The sequence below is a fragment of the Trachurus trachurus genome, assembly GCF_905171665.1.
Source record: "Trachurus trachurus genome assembly, chromosome: 22".
Lineage (NCBI taxonomy): Eukaryota > Metazoa > Chordata > Actinopteri > Carangiformes > Carangidae > Trachurus > Trachurus trachurus.
This window is the reverse complement of record NC_139907.1, coordinates 22,289,333-22,307,280: the sequence shown is the minus strand read 5'-3', so window position 1 is coordinate 22,307,280 and position 17,948 is coordinate 22,289,333. Positions and strand designations below refer to the sequence as shown.

General features: G+C 42.5%; 2 protein-coding genes across 3 annotated transcripts in view; both read right to left on the bottom strand.

The window, feature by feature from the left end:
- Positions 1-2,334: 2,334 nt before the first annotated feature.
- On the bottom strand, positions 2,335-6,978 carry kbtbd11 (kelch repeat and BTB (POZ) domain containing 11). The gene is made up of 2 exons (XM_083997911.1): positions 6,552-6,978; positions 2,335-5,936 (listed from the first exon to the last, which is right to left on the bottom strand). Exon 2 carries the CDS (start codon positions 5,843-5,845, stop codon positions 3,938-3,940), a length of 1,908 nt encoding a protein of 635 aa, XP_083854037.1. The 5' UTR covers positions 5,846-5,936; positions 6,552-6,978; the 3' UTR covers positions 2,335-3,937.
- Positions 6,979-8,604: 1,626 nt separating this feature from the next.
- The window catches only part of arhgef10 (Rho guanine nucleotide exchange factor (GEF) 10), a 54,811-nt gene continuing 45,467 nt past the window's right edge, over positions 8,605-17,948 (bottom strand). For both annotated transcript variants that reach the window (XM_083997691.1, XM_083997692.1), the window contains 3 exons: positions 11,728-11,850; positions 9,871-10,396; positions 8,605-9,781 (listed from right to left, as the gene is read on the bottom strand). In XM_083997691.1, the coding sequence (XP_083853817.1) occupies positions 9,891-10,396; positions 11,728-11,850 (629 nt within the window). In that variant the 3' untranslated portion in view covers positions 8,605-9,781; positions 9,871-9,890. The remainder of the gene's footprint in view (positions 9,782-9,870; positions 10,397-11,727; positions 11,851-17,948) is intronic.

Below are 17,948 nucleotides of genomic sequence, written 5' to 3'. Positions count from 1 at the left end.
CAATGCCCCAGTTCCCCCTAAATAACCCTAAACCTATGGATGTAATATGCTATAATGTTAATGTCATCTTTACTCACTACATCTTAGCCTTCTTAACCTTGGATGTATAAACCATTAAAAATGTTCCCTGTATAATGTGATTTCACAAGAGTCCTCTGCTACTTCCTGCTAACAGCAGTATTAAAGCCGATTTTCCCCCTCGCTCCCTCATGCACCCAGTGGAATTAGCGCCAACTAGTGGTGCAAACAAATATTATCTGCAGGGCCTTTCTGCAACTGCAAAGGCGCTCTAAATCATCAGTAGTGGCACACAAATTATGAAATGTGCAACATCGGAGAATGGCCATAATTGGTGTATATGGCATTTTTATGGTCAAAATAGTGAATGCATGATAAATATTGTTAAGCTACTCTTGTGCGAAGGTTATCATACCAATTAATAATCTGGACATATATAGGAATAATAAAATAGCAACAAGAATTTGCCCACCCTTTCGATTGCGATTGGTGGTCTGGCTCATGGACTATATGTATTAAATGAGACTGCCAGCAATTCTGCATTGTTATGGAAATATTGTGAGTGAACCGGTCCGTGACACAGAGTCACACAGTTGTAAATATTTTTTATTAAGGCCTAAGGTCTGAGTTCAATAGCCTACATTCAGTAGGCTATGGACGATACATTTTAGCCTAAATCGGCTATGTTGGGGTAAAGTAGCTAAACATAAAATGTTCCATAATGAACACACAGTAGGCCTGTGTGAAGGTCTCCAGTCCTCATACACTCATGGGGCATGGCTGCACATGGCTGAGCTTGAGCTTGGCAGAAAAAAGGAGATTTACTTTTTCATGTTTTTTTTTATTTTACTACACAATGGGCTATATTGGACAAGTTTATAATAGTTCATATACTAATCCTGACCATAGCATAATTGTGATGAACACTAGACAGGAGTTTATGAGGCAAACCTCCCAGCACTGTTCAGCTGTGTCAGCTTCACTTATTTCAAACAATAATTGCTTAAAGTTGTGTAGCTTCCAAAACATAATTTGAAGTTCAACCTTTGAAGAAAAAAAATCAGATCCAATGTTGACATAATTCCATCAGAGCTGTGTTGTAACACTGTGTTCACTAAAGTAAAGCAAAAAGTTAACTCACCGTAGAGAAGTTTGTTGCTTCCTGCTTGTGATCCCATAGCCCAGCTGAGTCAGTTAATGATAAATTTAAAGCAATATACCCAAGCGAATCTTGGGAAATTGAATTTTTTGCTTCTTGTGATTGTTTAGTAAAGGTCACATCTCACTTGAAATAGGCTTTACCCTTTCTCAGAGGAAGGAATACAAAACGTCTCCATGTTTGTTCTAACAGCAGCAAACCCATTAATAACAGTGTTCAGGTAATGAAACTAAACTTTGTTCAACACAGTGGTCAACATGTCTGCTTCTTTTTGTCTTTGTGAAAACAGACATTATATAAAGTAATGGCAGCAATTAGGCAGTTCATATGCAAGTGCAGCCATGGCTGTTAAGACGTTTGTTCTTGTTTCCTTGTTTCTTGTAACCTGGCTGTGACACCTGTCCACACAACCGGTTACCCTGACAACTTGAATTTAAAGGTTTCAGATATACTTATTTGACTTTCTGTACATAGGCTAGATGAATAATAATATTTAAAAAGATGGTGGTGGAAATACCAATTTTCTCACATATGAAGCTCTTGACCCTCATTTCACTGATGATGGATGTGAATGGCTTGTAATTAAGAGCTCCTACATCACTCTTGACTGGTCTCAATTAGCCTCTGTAGTGTTCACAATAGAATAAATTCATGCTAATACTTTGATTAACTCAACTTTTTCTCTCTCAGTTATTAGCAAGAAAAGTGCACTAAATTGAGTTAACTCTGAGACTCTCCTTGAGGAGGCTTTGCATGATCTCTTTCAAAAGTGTTTCACTGGCAGTAGCAAGACCTATGCAACGAAAAAAATTAACACTGATCGAAAGCTGGATTTGCACTAATGGTGTTCACAATAGTGTAAACTCACACTGCCTTCTGACCTTGCATATCACAACAATAGCCTAACTGTTTGTATTTTTTGTTTTGCAGGGAATATGCTTTGTTGGCCATGTAACTCTATGCTGTTACAGTCAGTGACCACTAGATGGCAGATCAGTTCCACGTGTGACAGTCAGGTGACAGTCCTGCCAAGACAAAGCTGCACTTCACCATCTTGCTCCACACATATTAAGACAACCAGATCATGTTCAGACACAAAATATTTTATTTGAAGCACTTAATTCTGACCAATGAACATTATCCAACAGCTTATTTGTTAGCCCACTCCAATGCAATGAACAGGAAGCCTTAGCGTTGCATTACTTTACCGTCCAGAACAGCAGCAGATCCAAAACTACCAAATCCTTACAAAAGAAATTCACAAAAATACAGATGCCAGCCAGCCAGCCAAAATATCAAAACCATGTCTAGTTTGTCCGAGTCACACTGACTGCATGGAGACACTTCTACAAATATTATCAAAAGCAATGTGTTCCAAGAATATATCAGCATTAGCTTCCATACAAAACTCCCACTGTATTATTGCAGCTGCAAACATCTACTGTGAAATGTCAAACAAGAAAATTTAGAGCAGAATTGGCATTAATGTGCACTGATGCAAAAAGAACATTGTTAATTAGTGTCATAAAACTTCTTTGAGGAGGCAGTGAAGGCCATGACCTGGCCGTGCTGAAATGAAGCACAGTGGTCTGATTTGATCCATGGCTTTAAAGGGAAGGCCCTCACCAGGACAGTGTCCTGGTAACAGGTGAGCCGGCTGGCTCTGTGATTCACATCTGAAGCACAGATTAGAGAAGATTCCCTGTGTAATCTGAGTGACTGGGTTTCCTAAACCTTCCAGAAAACGTCTGTTAGCAGCAAACATGATGTCCTCTTTGAAAACTACTGCTTTACCTTTTTGACTTGACTGTGTGCTTTTAAGAACTTCATCTTAACTAACCTTAATCCAGTATACGAAAATACAATATGCAAGTTTGATAGGTTTATTATAGCCTGACAGCATGCATCTTTGGCAAATGTGCTTAATGTAGGAACTGTTATACTTTTGAATAGGCACTATAATCAAAATAGCATATTCTGAATCTGAAAATAAATGTAGTTCATGTATTGTAGTGTTGAAGAATAGTCCCCTGAATTATGTTTAGGTACCATGTGCATTGTGCTCCACAGATGCTTTGCAAGGAGGAGTATTTGTGTTGTTTCAAAGACGGATACAGTAGTGTGTGTTTTTTACTGATCGTAATGTGACAATATTTCACAGGATTAATGAAAAGCGATGCAGGTCAGGCTTTGGGAAGTAGTGTACTCCTTCTAGTCAAATTCCTCTCATGGTAAGTGCCAAACAGCACATCATCACAACAGACCCAACTGTATATTCTGTTTCATTTGCATAGAACCTGTGTTGCATCGTTCATAAAGCGCACTGAAACTGCTTCCATACATGTTTTTTTTTTCTACAATTCTCAACAAAACACTTGTTTTTGTTACCAAAGTCACCAGTAAACTAGTTAATATGCTCTAATAATATCTACCCTAACTACAAAATTGCACCAAACAAAACTGAACACAGGAAATACACAAAATTATCTACAGTCACTTTCATCATGTCATTCTACAGTCAGTTACAAATATGGTTGCATTCATTCTACAAAAAAAAAAAATGTTTTTAAGGCTTAACCCTGTAGACGCATTAAATTGCCATGCAAATACACACATTCGATTGCAAGCAGGCAATGAGACACTGAGATAGAAAGCTGACATTGATTGAAGAGTGTACACAAGGTCTTCTGCTTATTCCAGTTTTGCTATGACATATGCACTGTGTTATTCTGGATCACACACACGCACCCACACAACACACTATGTAACCTTTTCAGGCTTTTCAGGCAAAGTGAGAACAAAGGGGAAAAGAATGCCTTTGGCCTCCAGAGGTGCCCTGAGCGTCTCTTCAACAAAGTAGGCATTTTCCTCCTCCACTACAAACTGGAGAGTCTGGGCTTTGTTCACACAGTAGATGCAGTTCCCAATAACGGCACACCTGAAGGGTAAATGACTTCCAAGCCTCTGCGATGCGCAATCATGCCACATTTTCACTATGGTGTTGTACTTGAACACGTTAATGCCCTCCTCGCGGTTGACGTCGAAGCGGTAGATGAAGCTTTTGAAAGCCACCATGTCGGTGGACTTCTTCCTGCTGTTGTTGTAGGGACACTCCTGCCACTCGTCCCTCTTGGGATCGTACTTAAGAAGGCGGTAGAAGAGAGAACCGCCTGAAACGTAAAGTTCTCCGCTGCAAGTGGTGGCTTCGTGGGCCACCGCAAAGGCTCCCTTGGGCAAGGGGGCTGTCGTGGTCCAGCGGTCCATGCGAGGGTCATATTTTTCTACTGTAAACAAACACTCCCCTCCAATGGCGTACAGGTAGCCATCCATAGACACAAGCTTTAGCTGGGCACGAGCCTGGTTCAGAGGTCTGATCTCAGCCCATCGGTTGGTTATGGGGTTGTAGCAGAAGACTTTGTCTGAAACTTTCCCCTTGTCCCCGTAGCCCTTAATCCCCCCTGCCACAAACAGGTAATTGTACATGGTGCAGATCCCGCACCCTTTAGTGTTTATGTCCTCGGGCATCGCTGTCAAAGGTCTCCAGTCATTCGCTGTTTCATTAAAGTAGTAAATCATATGGCTCTCCTCTAAGGACCCCACAGACAGGGGGCTCTGCGGTCGGCTACCGCAGCGACTTGGCGGCCGGCTTCCAACTCTGTCAAACACATCATTGATCTCTGCCACCATCAGAGTCTTCCTCCCATCCATTCTCTTCTTCAGGATCAGATCCCTCTCAGATCCAGTCAGACGGCCGTACACAGCGGGGTCTTTGAGGATCTGGAGGAAATTGTCACTCATGAAGCCGTAGGCCGTCTCCTTCAGCTCGCTCAGTCGTTGCTTTTTGGCGATGGTCAGTATCTCGTAGCAGTTCCCTGTACTGATTTGTTCAGACATGGAGTCCATGGCGGCCTGAACAGCACAGGGGATCTGAAGGATTTTAGCCCCCGTGATGACGTCCACGACATTGTCTTTGCCGACATTCATCTGGGAAGTGTAAACATAGTCAATCAACGTGGACAACGTCTTGTAGGTCACTCCCTTCACTTTCAGGATGTCTCGTGACAGCCTCGCTTTGAAGTAGTCACTCTTCTCTGCCAGGACAGACTTGTGCGCGCTGATGGTCTGCCCGCCAACTTCGATGACTAAATCAGGCTCTTTTTTAGCCTGTGTATTTTCAGCTTCCTGGCTGAGGTTTGATTCTAGGACCGACCGATCAGTTTCCTGTTTGGCTTGGCTGAACAAGCGTACAGAGGAATCTGCACCGTAAGACACTTTAGCTCTGGCGCCGTTGTGGATTTCACTGCTTGTACAATTTTGTTGCATGGCAGCGATATGATTGGACACAGTGGAGTCAGTATGAAGAGGGAGGTCTAGCACTCCCTTATCGTTTGAGAGGTGAAACTTATCACCCCTTGAGATGTACGAGCCGTTACCTTTTTGATGATCAATATGGTTATTCTCCACCAGTCTTCCATCCAACAGGTATTCCTTCTCAAACACTGAGGGAGGGTTGAAATCCTTGTCATCCTGCAGGAATCCCTGAACATAACCTGAACATAAATTCCCGTCTTTGTCGGGGGGCGTGACGAGATCAGGGTTCACGGCATGGAGGATGACATCAGCCTCCACAGTGATGGCCCCTCCGCCCTGCCTGCGGCCCTCATTCATGTTGATGTGCTCAGTGGAGATGGGTGACAGCGTCTTCGCCGATCATGCTGAGTGGACAGAAAAACTTATGACAGTTCTCCTCTCTCTTCGCCTACAGGGGGAAAAAAAAACATGGCGAGAATTTAACCAACACTGAACAGAATTGGGAGAAAGACTCTTGAGGCTGCAAAGACTTCTTTATTCTCTAAGGGGCGCCATTTCTCTGGTAGAACAGCCTGGAAACTATGAAATTTGCAGGAAAATATTACTTTGTGTTGCCCATGGCCAACTGTGATGTGTAATACATTTCCTGTATTAATGAGCGATTAGTCTAAAACATTAACATTGACCATGTATGTCAAACATCTTTATCTTACCAATGAAATCCAAGTAATGCCAACATGAAGCTTCCTGAGGCTGTAAAAAGCACGACCTAACCTACTGCAACCATCACCCAGCCTGTCCGTTATTTGTGATAATCTTGAGATATTCCAAACGCATGCGCACTAGCTGTTGCGCTGATCGGGGGGAATTAATCTCTAATATGACGGGCAAAGGGCATTTGTAATTGCATCGAAAACTCCTGATCACCGCATTCACCCGTGTCCTCTCAAACGATGAGGAATCAGCTGATTCGGTCGATTCATAAAGGTAAATGAGGTCAATAGCTGCAACTGTACATCGGAATATCCACAGAGGAGATTTGTGTCCATTTAATGTGACCTACCTGCGTTTCCTCGCTCGGCACCAGCAGTCTCCCCCTCTGCCAGTCCCCTCCACAAAGATCTGTTACGTAAAAGGCGGTTGCAGTCCCGATGAAGCGGCCGGGCTGCGCTCCACTGGATGAGTTTACTTCACCGACGGTTTCCCAGACCCGTTTATCCCAGCCATCCGCTCACCCCTTTATCCTGCCACTCTCTGGGACTCTGTTGCTGCTTTTCATTCGCTCCAGCGAGGCAGCCTCCCCGGGCAGCGCGGCGGAGGCGCGGCAGGGGGACGATCAAACAGTCATTTCAGGTCGCAGCACCTCCTTCAGATCAGCAGTCGCCAAGTAATTTCCTCCGGGTTGGAAGCTGGAGGAGAGCTGCTGCTGCTGCTGCTGCTGCTGCTGCTGCCTACATCCAGCGTCCTCTCCTGTAGGAAACCAGAGCTGCCCTGTGCCTGGCTGGTGGAGGTACAGGTTCTCTGCTTCTAGGACTGTGATTCTTCTTTTTCTTTCTTTCCTCTCTCTTTTTTTTTAAACAGACGACTACAGTGAGGCGGTTATTATTGATCTAAACCACGCCCCCTTCAGTCAGTATTAACCCTACTCGCAACAGCACGAGGCTCCATCTGTTGTGCTCGCGCTGTACCGACGCATCCAAGAGATGCGACATTCCTTTACGCATCATCCCTATCCCGGGTACCACGATGGATGGGTGAGGGGTGGGTGGGGGGTCAGAGATGGGGAAACATGGGAAATCCCTTTCTTCTATACACACACAAATAGCAACCCCAACCAGAAACTCAAACATTTATCATAAAAGTGTGACCTGTAATTAATATAACCCATGTAATAGGCTATATTATGAATATTATCAAATATTCATAATATAGCCTATTGGAATTATATATATATATATATATATATATATATATATATATATATATATATATATATTATGTGCTACTAGTGCACATTAAAATACGATTAAATAAACAGCCTACACTCCATTACCTTCATAGGAATTTTGTATTGCAGTAACATTTAGAAAATCAATAAATGCTCATTCACCTTTACCACAATATAGACTTCCATACTTCAGGTCAGCTTGACTCTGTGCTCTGCAAACATGAGTCATAGGTTCCTTTTCAGGATGACCCTGAACTGTCTGTTCAATAGAGATATGGTGTGAACCAATCAGGATGAAGCAAGAGGTACATCTCTGTAGTGAAAGTCATCATGTGATTTGTATGGAAAAGTCACCTTATTAGTAGGAATGTCTGTGCACCTGTGTCAGTCTGGTGACAGAAGCATCATACAGCACCCTCAACATGTGAAGAGGCACATCGTGACAGGGCAGCAGCTGCAGTAGCAGTCGTTTTCATCCCTGGTCTGACTGTAACCTCCCCTCTCTGTGGAGACCACGCGTCTTAACAACTGGCCTTCAAACACAAAAATAGAGCGGAGCCACTGCTATGGCATCGCACAACTATCAGCCCCGTGAGATTAGGCAGCATTCAACTGGGAGGTTTTAATGTCAGATATTCAGAGAACAAAGACTCGCTGAGGAGTGATACAAACGCACAAAATGAGGATCTCCATGGAAACCACAGGGTCGGTGGGAAAACAAAAGATTTCCAGTCCCAGAATTGTCTTGATATGCAAGCAACGGCAACAAACCCAGTGAGACAAACTGAGAACTGGGTTACTTACTCAGGCCGAGACTGAGGCGTCGCCATGTTCTACTCCTCTTGTTAATAAATACAAGGCAGTGTTTAGTTACACAAGTTAAACATTATCTCAGCTTCACATCAATATATTAGACTCTACCAAAAAAAAGAAAAGAAAAACAGATCAGATTATGTTTAAGTCATCCTAGGGTGCTGTGGATTGTAGCATGGGAAAAACTCCAATCTCCAGTCATCTTGTCTGTTTTTGTTAGAACTGACAGTATAGTGAAACATGGTTGTGCAACAGTGGACGTGGGCGTCACAAGAGAGAAAATGTCTTGACCCTCTCTGTTCGGCAGTGGGAGAAATGAGCAGTGAAATCCAGGAAGAGCTGTATCAGGCTCAGTTCCTGCGGCCCCTCAGGCACATTGCTAGTCCCTGCATGTACTGATGGCTGCACACAGTTGGAGTGGAGCAGAAGTACAAGATTATTCCAGAGTCAAGGAAAATAACACACTGACACCATTTCCTCCACCTTTTATCTCTCAATACTGCTACTTGTTTTGAATAAGATAAAAATCGTTATTGTGTTTGGCTTTCAACTTTCCCCAAACTTGCAGGAAAGCTCCCACACGGTTGACATGACACTCTGGATTGGGAGCTCTCAGAGAATCGCATACATGAAATACACAAGTTTGCTCAATAAAACAATGTTTATGTATTTGTTAATATACATAAAAGACGTACAAAGTGTGACAAATGTATAAAGCTTTTTGTCTTTTAAATATCGTTATGTGAGAAACAAAGATGCATTAGGGGGAACAAAAAGAAAAGAAAAGAAAAAATCTTGTGGTGATAGCAACTCTTTCTTCCCTTTATGAATAGAAACCTGGCCAGCCAGGGATTCTCCTCAAGCCTTCTCAAACTAATTCAGTGATTGATATTTCACCCTTTTATCCCTTTGCTCTGTTAACAGAATAGTTGGAACACTGCACAAGCTGGTCCATTAGTAAAATGATCTGATTCCATATAAACACTTTCTCTGACCCCAAAAACTCCTACACATGTAATCCTGAGTTGTCATACTTCATATTTACAACTCTGGCCTTTGCAGACGATCTAAAACCTAATCCTAATCTTACAAGAAAACATTTATGTAACAGTTTCAAAGCCCCGTCGTTACCTTACACGCCTTTCAAACAGGACAATGTCATTTCTTTTCAACACTGATTTAAATACTGCAGTCCTATACAGTCCACTGGCATGGCACAAACACTGGAGTAATGCAATGTATTAACCACCTTACACAACAACCATCAACTGTGAAATTAAAGACCTTTCAGTGTTTCCAAATTAATACATCCGTAATGAGTACAGTATATCCTCTGACTGGTCTGTTGGCACCAAGCATCATGATTGAGTGGTTTTATCGATCCTTTGTTCTTTTATGGTAGAAGACATCATTAGAAGCTTTGTGGAAATAATGCATGATGCAGTTCAGCTTTAAATAACATATTTAGTTGTTTTGTGTCATGTAACATCAGCTCTCCTCATGCGAGTTGTGTGCAGCACTTCGGTTTTCATCTGAAAAAAAGATAGAAAATAAAGATAAAATCCAACTGTTATGCAATCAAATCTTCACATTGTACCTGATAGAAATGAATGTTACTAACCTATCAAGGTATTTTTGGTGTCACATGTTAAGTAAGGGGATCTGCCAGATCATGATCGTGGAGGTGGTGTCGTCGTGCCGGGACTGTTTGGTCTTTTTGTTCACCTTGCGATGACCCAGACCTCCGGACACCACGAGCAGAGAGCTGACGTCCACCTTGCTTGAGCGGCGGCCCCTCTGGTGGTGGACCGGGTCATGTAGCATGTCATAAAGGGCCCCGTCCTCGGGTCCGTGCTCCAAGGAGCCCTGGGACTGAGCTAGGGAGCCGCACGACGAGGAGGACACCGAGTCCTGGAGAGCCATGGTGGTGCAGCCTGCTTCTCCCAGCCACACCCCTCGTCCCTGAGGAGCAGCCAGGGCAGAATCTGAAGGCTGCTGGGTGCTCTCCGCCTCCTCCGTCTCTGTCGGCTGGGCCGAGGGGGGAGCGGTGGAGGGGAGGGGGCCTGAGGGCCGGTTGCACACTGCGGCAGCCACTGTGAGGAATCTGACCGGTCCGTTGTGAGCGTGTAGGGACACCATTCCCCGACCTGACAACAAGGGCAGCCGCATCAGTATTTATCCTTTATATTCATTGTTGGTGTCACTAATGACCTGCAACTTTATCAAAGGTTTGATAACGAACACACAACCATGCAATACAATTCACTCTCACTATGAATAATCTTAGAACTTCTCAAGGGCCAAAACCATTGAACTTCTTTGTCTACTTCATCTCCTCTTGAAGATATATGTCAGTGCGTATCTGGAGGAGGACAGTAGAGGAGAGGCGAAGGAGAGTTTTGTGGCGGTGGTGGTTAGTGGTTCTCGTTTTTTCTCAGGCGTTTATATCGCAACAAGGGTAGCCATTTTATTAACGGATGACAGATCCTGATATCATTGGCTGATGAATTGTGGGCAATGTGAATGTGACACATAATTTGTGCGCCTACATTATCCAATGCGAAAAAAAACTACCCCACTTTCACCCCAAATTTACTCAAACATAGATTTTTGCACAATGTTTGGGCTACATCGTCTGATTAGAACGTCTCTGGTTACACTAATTTTAAGACCCATAGTGGGATCAAATTCATTTTTCTTTTCTGAACACCTGTAATGTATATAAGTTAGAGTAATGAGTGGTGACACGTGCTATGCTGCTGCTATTTTTGTTTTGTTTTGTTCTGTATGTTTGATTGTCTTTTTTCTTTTCTTCATTTTTTGAGGAGGAAGGAAGTAGGGGAGGAAGAAGGGAAAGGAGAAGAAGAAGGAAGGGAAAGGAAAGGAAGAAGAAAGGGAAATCAAAGCAAGCAGCTTCTCTCTTTTTACTCCTTTGTGACTGCTTATTTCTTTTATTAATAAATAACAAATTGTACATTTTTAAATTTTTTAAATTAACTTGAGTTGTAACAGGGTAGGCGTAATAAGCTATGCTTCAGCCTATGCCTTTTCGGTCCAAATGTCTATTATAAATTTTCTTTTTCTGTTTACTTATTGTTTACTCTGATCGATGTTATTTTATTTTATTTGTTTTTCTCTCTGGTTTGTTACTTCTCTTTTAATGGCATGTATTGACCGAAATAAACGAAATGAAACTAAACGAATGTTTTGCCTGGTAAAATAAAGGTAAAATAAATAAATAAAAAATGAAAAGATCATGGAAAGGCTGTATGTACATGTTTCAGCTACCAATGCAAAAATTTGAACAATTGCTCATTTCTATTGTCTGAATACGTTTGGGTTCAAACTAAAGGTCTGGGGAAGCAGACCACTTCTGTGGGAAAGTGTAATGGGCTGTGTCTGATTAAAGTAAAGATTAGTTTGGAGGCCAGTATGTAATTTCATTTGAAGATGGGATGGAGTGATGTGTCAATGTTACCTGTGACCTTGGGGATCCCCTGCAGTCTGGGGACAGAGAGGGCCACAGTCACTCCCAGGTTGGTCCCTACCAGAAGCAGACCGTGACAGACCAGCAGACTGCTCACTGACACTCTCTGGTTCCCTGTGGAGAAACACAAAAGCAGAACATGTATTTAATCTTACAGATCTGATCTCTTTCCAAAGTAAATCCACTGATAGTTTGTTAAAATAGAGAGAAACAATTAGTAAATGATTCATTTTTTCTACAGAGACATCCTCCAACACTGGCTGATTTGAAGTACCAGGCGTGTACGGTGCACATGCACACTTGTGTCTCCTAGAAAATCAGAAAAGTGCATCGTTAATGGGCCACTTCACCAGGCTGATACAGCGTGGTGCGTGGGAGGGAGGGAGGGCGGGTTGTATCTGTTTTAGTGAGTAGGGGCATTTCTGCAGCGATGATGTTCAACGGTTATTTGTCTCCAGGGCAACGTAAAGAGGAGCCTGAATAAAAGCTGTTCTTTGCAAGCGTCTGAACACAGAAAAAAAAGCACCATTATGGTCCGCTTCGAGTCAAACAAACAAACACAAAAGTGTTATGTAACAGAATGCTGTAATGCTGTAATTAAGAAAGGAGCTTTGCCTCTTTTGAAAACGCTTGTGGCAGCTACAAAAGGACAATCTGATCTGACCTTTTATTTTCCTTCCTGGTCAGAGAAATCACTGTAAGGCCACTTTGGACTATAAAAGCTGCTATTGTTAAGTTAACAGCACCTTTCAGTGAGGGTGGCAATAAAGTGGGACTTGCTGACAGTCTGTGTTAGGTGACTTATTATGTGGAATTTGGCTTTCGTGTCGGACCATCCCCTCATGGGGGCTCTGCAGGGAATAAACTCTGGAAGAAGTGGTATCTAGACATTTTTATCATCATTTTTTATGATTGTAATAAGAATCTAGGGTTTGGTGAAAACAGTCTTCTCAGTCCTGCTATGTGGGAGGCGAGACTGTCATGAGTCATTACTGCTGTAACAGCTTGACTTGAATTTCCTCCCTCAAAGTAATCCTCTTGGGCTTTAAGGAAAAATTACTGCCAGTCTCTCTGCCTGACCCCCCTTCACTAGAGCTGACCCTTTGCATGGGGCGCACACACGCCTTACTGCCACACTTCCACACTTCCAGGAATCCTGCCAGATAGGCAGGCAGGTACAGTGGAAGACAAGGCTCTGCATCGTACCCACATGTGCTTCTAATGAGGGCCCAGAGAGAGCAGAAACACACTGACTGCTGGTCGGAGACCTTGCTCAACTTCCTCCTTTCATAATATTTGGAGTTCCCCACCCAGAGGGTGAACTAAAATAAACCCAAAGTGAGCGTCAACATGGCCCAGCTCTGGCCCTGATCCTATACCAGAGCACCACTTTGATCTGCACTTAGTCCTGACAACCACCAGCAGGGGGGAGGGGCAAATCCCAAACATTACAATAATACACTCTATCAGCCATCCAATCAGTCAGATCAGCACAACATGAAATGTCATGGTTTCAGTCTTCTATCCCTGATTCTGCATGACTCCTACGTCCTAAGATAATGATAAGATAAGATAATTGAAGTGTTCTGGGCTCTATGCTCACATTTTATCTCAAATCCTACATGTTATAAGTTCAGAGCAAAGTTTAGAGTGCTGCATCTCTATGAATGACATTGAGAGGAGTCGACTTCCCACTATCAGCATGTCAACAGCAGTAGCATGTCAACAAACTCATAGTGATGATGCAAACATGCTAACGTTTTGATTAGATTATAATAGATTGGAATAGATAAACTATATTGTCTCAAATGAAATTAGTTTTGGGCTAAAAGTTTCCAATAGAGCTGCACAAATATCCAAAGCAAGACAAACTGTTTGATAGCACAGCACAACAAACAACACAAACAGTCACAACAATGAATAAACACAATCATGATTGCGGATATTATATGATATATACGTATATATTGCAGGTAAAATGTTCACCATGTGCAGGATCAGAGGTTAAAAATAAATACAATGAATTCTGAGGAGAAAATGCATCTGTACGAAATTTTATGGAAAACCAGCAAATAGTTTTCAAGACACGACTGAATAGCAAAATGTGAACCTCATCGGCGAATCAGGCCAAAGTCAGTATGATTCATCCTCTGGCGACCATGAACGTCTGTGTAAAACTTAATAGAAATCTTTCCAGTAATTGTGGAAATATTTTTGGTCTGGAGCAAAGTGGCCGACCATGCTGTTAACGAAGCTATATCTAAATACCACGAGCTTTCCCTGACATTTTCAGACAAGTTTTGACTGGAGCTACTTCACAGTGCAGCTACAGTCCTTCCCCCTGTTGAGTCAGTGTGCGGATCCCTAAGGTGTTCCATTCAGGAATAAGTGTGTTATTCATGTTGGGAGGTGTGCAACAACAGTGGCCTACAAACAAAGAAAAGCTGGGGGTGTTATTTACTGACCCCCCCCTGATGTTTGTCTCCCATTAGACCATGCATGGCTGCCTATTTAGGTCACAGAGCAGCAGACAAAGGCAGACACAGCAGCCAGGCAGTCGGCCACCATCCTCTGAGACATCAGCACTGCACAAGTCTGCTTTGATGGAGGTCCACTGCCTTTTCAAGTGCTTATGTAGAACTTTTACAGATATTCCATCTTTTATTTCATTTATTTACACTTAAAACATGGGTTTGCCTCCACTTTTCCTTTAATATGAGTATTTTATTTTACAGCTTCTGTTCTTGGCATGATGTAGATTCTTTGTCATACTTTACTTTGGAGAAGAAATTCGTCCCACAGGATGAATATAAAATAAAATACATCCCTAGTCCAATCAGAAGATCCAGTTCTGGGAATATAAAGGGAGCAATCCGTTTTAACTGCAGGGATAATCATCCAATCAGCTACTGATATGACAAAATTACTCTAAAATATGAACTGCACGGGATTCTTTAATAAGCACCGGCTATGAGTTACAGTGGTAATGATGGCTATTACAGTATATTAACCCACTGTGTGTTCAGTGCTTGGAAAAGCAACGCCTGTCTCCAGAGAGGGGAGTTAGCACAATTGCTCCAACATGCTTGAACATGAGCAGGATAACTGCACCTAGATCACCACCTGCATTTAACACTGCACCATTCACAGAGGCATTCACACTGAAGACAACGCCCCATGTTCTCTTCTCTGGTCATATTGTTCACTGGGTCAGTCCTGAGCCTGATAGTGTTCTGCACACAAGCCAACAGTGCTTTCAGATCTGTAATGTAATATGTGACTTCCTGTTACTTCTTTCCCATTTACTGATAATATCCCTGTCTTGTGCCTCAGTAAATAACATTGGAGCTGCAGATGAAAGACTTGTAGACTCTCACTCATTGATAACAGTCAGTCCTTCTTGTCCAAACAGTTTGGCTGGCGATTCCAATTACATCAGAGTTTGTGCAGAAACAGCACATTTTTGGTCTCATTCTGTTCCACAGCAGCAGCCAGCCTAGCGGCGATAAATGCCACCGTGGAACACTCTGGAAAAGTACAGAACCAAAACAAATCGCGAGCGGAGTGGCAGGCAGGTGGATTTCATTTCAAATCACGGTGACAGTGTCACCTGGAAAAATAACGAGAGCTGAGCAGCACTGTTGGGATTTCAAACTGGACAAGAATCTTTGATTTCCATTCTGACTGACAGTCCAGGCCCCAGTTCAGTTATCAGAGGAAGTGAGCTGTTAATGGCGAGGCCCGGAGGATGAAAGCTTTCATGTGTGGTGTTCTGCCTCAGAACCAGCTTCCTCTGTGGTTGCATGGATCCTATTAGAGCAGTATGGGCAGCGAGGTCCCAGAGCAGGCTGTTTTTATCATTCACATCTGTCCGACAAAGAGGCCTTCCACTTAACTCTAAACACTGGGCATCAGAGAGAGATTCTCCCACAATACCAATAGACTCCGGATAACTCCAAGCAGTTGGTTATCCCTTTCATTTTTGCTTGCAATTAGAAATGTGTTGGGGTTATAAACTCAGACACTGTGCTGCTCATACATCTGTTTTCCCTGCACTCCAAAGCATGACGGTGCAGAAATGTTGTTAATCATTGTTGCACAGTGAGTAACCTGTAGCCATGGATGCAAAAAGCAGCGAGTGAATAGCTCTTTGTTATGGTTTGTTTTTAATTTAACCTTTTCCAACGGTGGATTTTTTTTACATTTAAAGGGATAGTTCAACACTTTGGTAAATTGGTCCATTGCCATAATCACTGACGTTCCGTTAACTCATAGCGTGGTGAATGTTGTCCACGAGTGCGTTTTGGAGTTGTTGGATTGTGTATTTAATGAGTTTGATGAGGGAAACAAAGAAATATTAGCCTCCGTAGCATAGCTCTGAGCAGCTCTTGGTTCGGCTCTACCGTTCTAAAAATAGCTTGCACCTACAATTAAATGTAACATACATACCTACTCCTAAGAATATAGGGATTATGAGAATGGGCCAATTTGCCAAAATGTTGAACTATCCCTTTAAAACCATCTCTGAAAACCCTAATTACACAAGATACATTGCCATTTTGCTTTAAGGGGGAAAGGGGCAAGATGAGAAGTGCTACCATGCTTTAGTAGACTTTGCACAAATTTTCACAATTCCCCTCATGGCATTTTGTAGCTAAATACTTAGTACTACCTTATGGCAACAACAGAAAAATCCTTCTGAAGACTGTGCACACATGCTAGGCTAATGGCAGTTCTGTTAATGATGCTGAAGATAAGATAGCTCAGAACCACTACAGGCTAGTCATTAACTGAAGACCGCCACACGCATACAGATTAAATCTGTATCAACACACAAAAAAAACCCTCTGATCAAAACCCCATTGAAGTATCTAAATATTGTAACAACCAGTTTAAAGAGGAAGGAAAGGAGTAAAGCCTACAAATATTTATATGAAACTTCAAGACAAAGAATACTTGAGGAAATGCAGGCCAAGCCGCAGCTGTCTGCATTACTCAGCATGGAAGAGTAAGAGAGCAAAAGCAGGAGTGGTTGGACTGCACAATCCAGACTTCATATCAACAGAAGCAATCTCCTCTCAATAACGAAAACAAACAAAAAAATACACTCATCATTTCAGGCTGTGTGTTTTTTGGGTCATGCTGATGTAACACAACAGATTACAAGATCCAAAGCTACAGGGCGCTCTGATGACTTCACCCCAGGATGGCTGACACAACAACAGTCATTTGACTTGATCCCAACATCCTCAGCAACAATGTTTGGTTTAGACATGCATGGCAACATGTCAGGAAACCGTCCGTGTTTCACATCCCAGTAAACACAAGAATGATCTATTGCCACAGCAACCGAACCAGTTTCAAACTGAAACTGAACCAAAACCAGTATTGTGTGAGTGTGGTGTAATACCAGGCCTTGGTTTGGAGGTCTGTGCTTGTGCTGTGTGAATTATTCCACTAAAACAAACATTTATCCTTCAGAATAAAACTCATCTGGATCCAAATAGTCAGCGAGCTACGGCTCATTTGGCTCGTCTCCGCCTGACACTGTTCTGCAGATGTTACAACCTGTTAATGACAGCTTTATATCTGCGGTGTCTTACACAACCAGGGATCAAGGGTGAACCGCTGTGGTGGGATAAACTGAGTAAACTGCCTTTAAAAGCAGCCTTACTGCAAATGCTAGACGAGATCTGCAGAAGGGAACAACAACACGCAGGTACTCCTACACCTATTCATATTTAGGCTACGCTAAGACAAGTTACCCAGGCATTTTCATCAATCAGAGTTGCTTGTCAGCAGTGGTATTTATACCTTTTATGTGATTCATTTCATTGTGAAATACTGAGTCTTAAAATAAGCTCTTCCTCACTGATGTTTCCTGTGGTTGAGTGCTTATTTTATGCCGAGCTCCATGAGTAGCTCAGCTGCAAATACATTTTATATATCAATGTTATATCATATTCCAGGTTCTTTTTGTTTGGTCAGTTACTAAAACAGATGTCCCGTTATTTATTTATGTTTAACTTTGGGCTGGATTTTCCTTTTGGACAGTGCCTTCCAAAGCCTCCTACAAAGCCTTAAAATGACTTGAGGAAGTCCTTTAATGCAACGTTATGAATAGAGGCAAAATGAAAGGGTCCAGGTCAAATGTTTAGAATAAAGAAGCCTTTGAAAGAGGACGCCAACATGACAGACCTGCCATAACAAGA

Coding starts and splice junctions, on each gene's coding strand:
- kbtbd11 (XM_083997911.1), bottom strand. CDS start 5,845: ATGAATGAGGGCCGCAGGCAGGGCGGAGGGGCCATCACTGTGGAGGCT.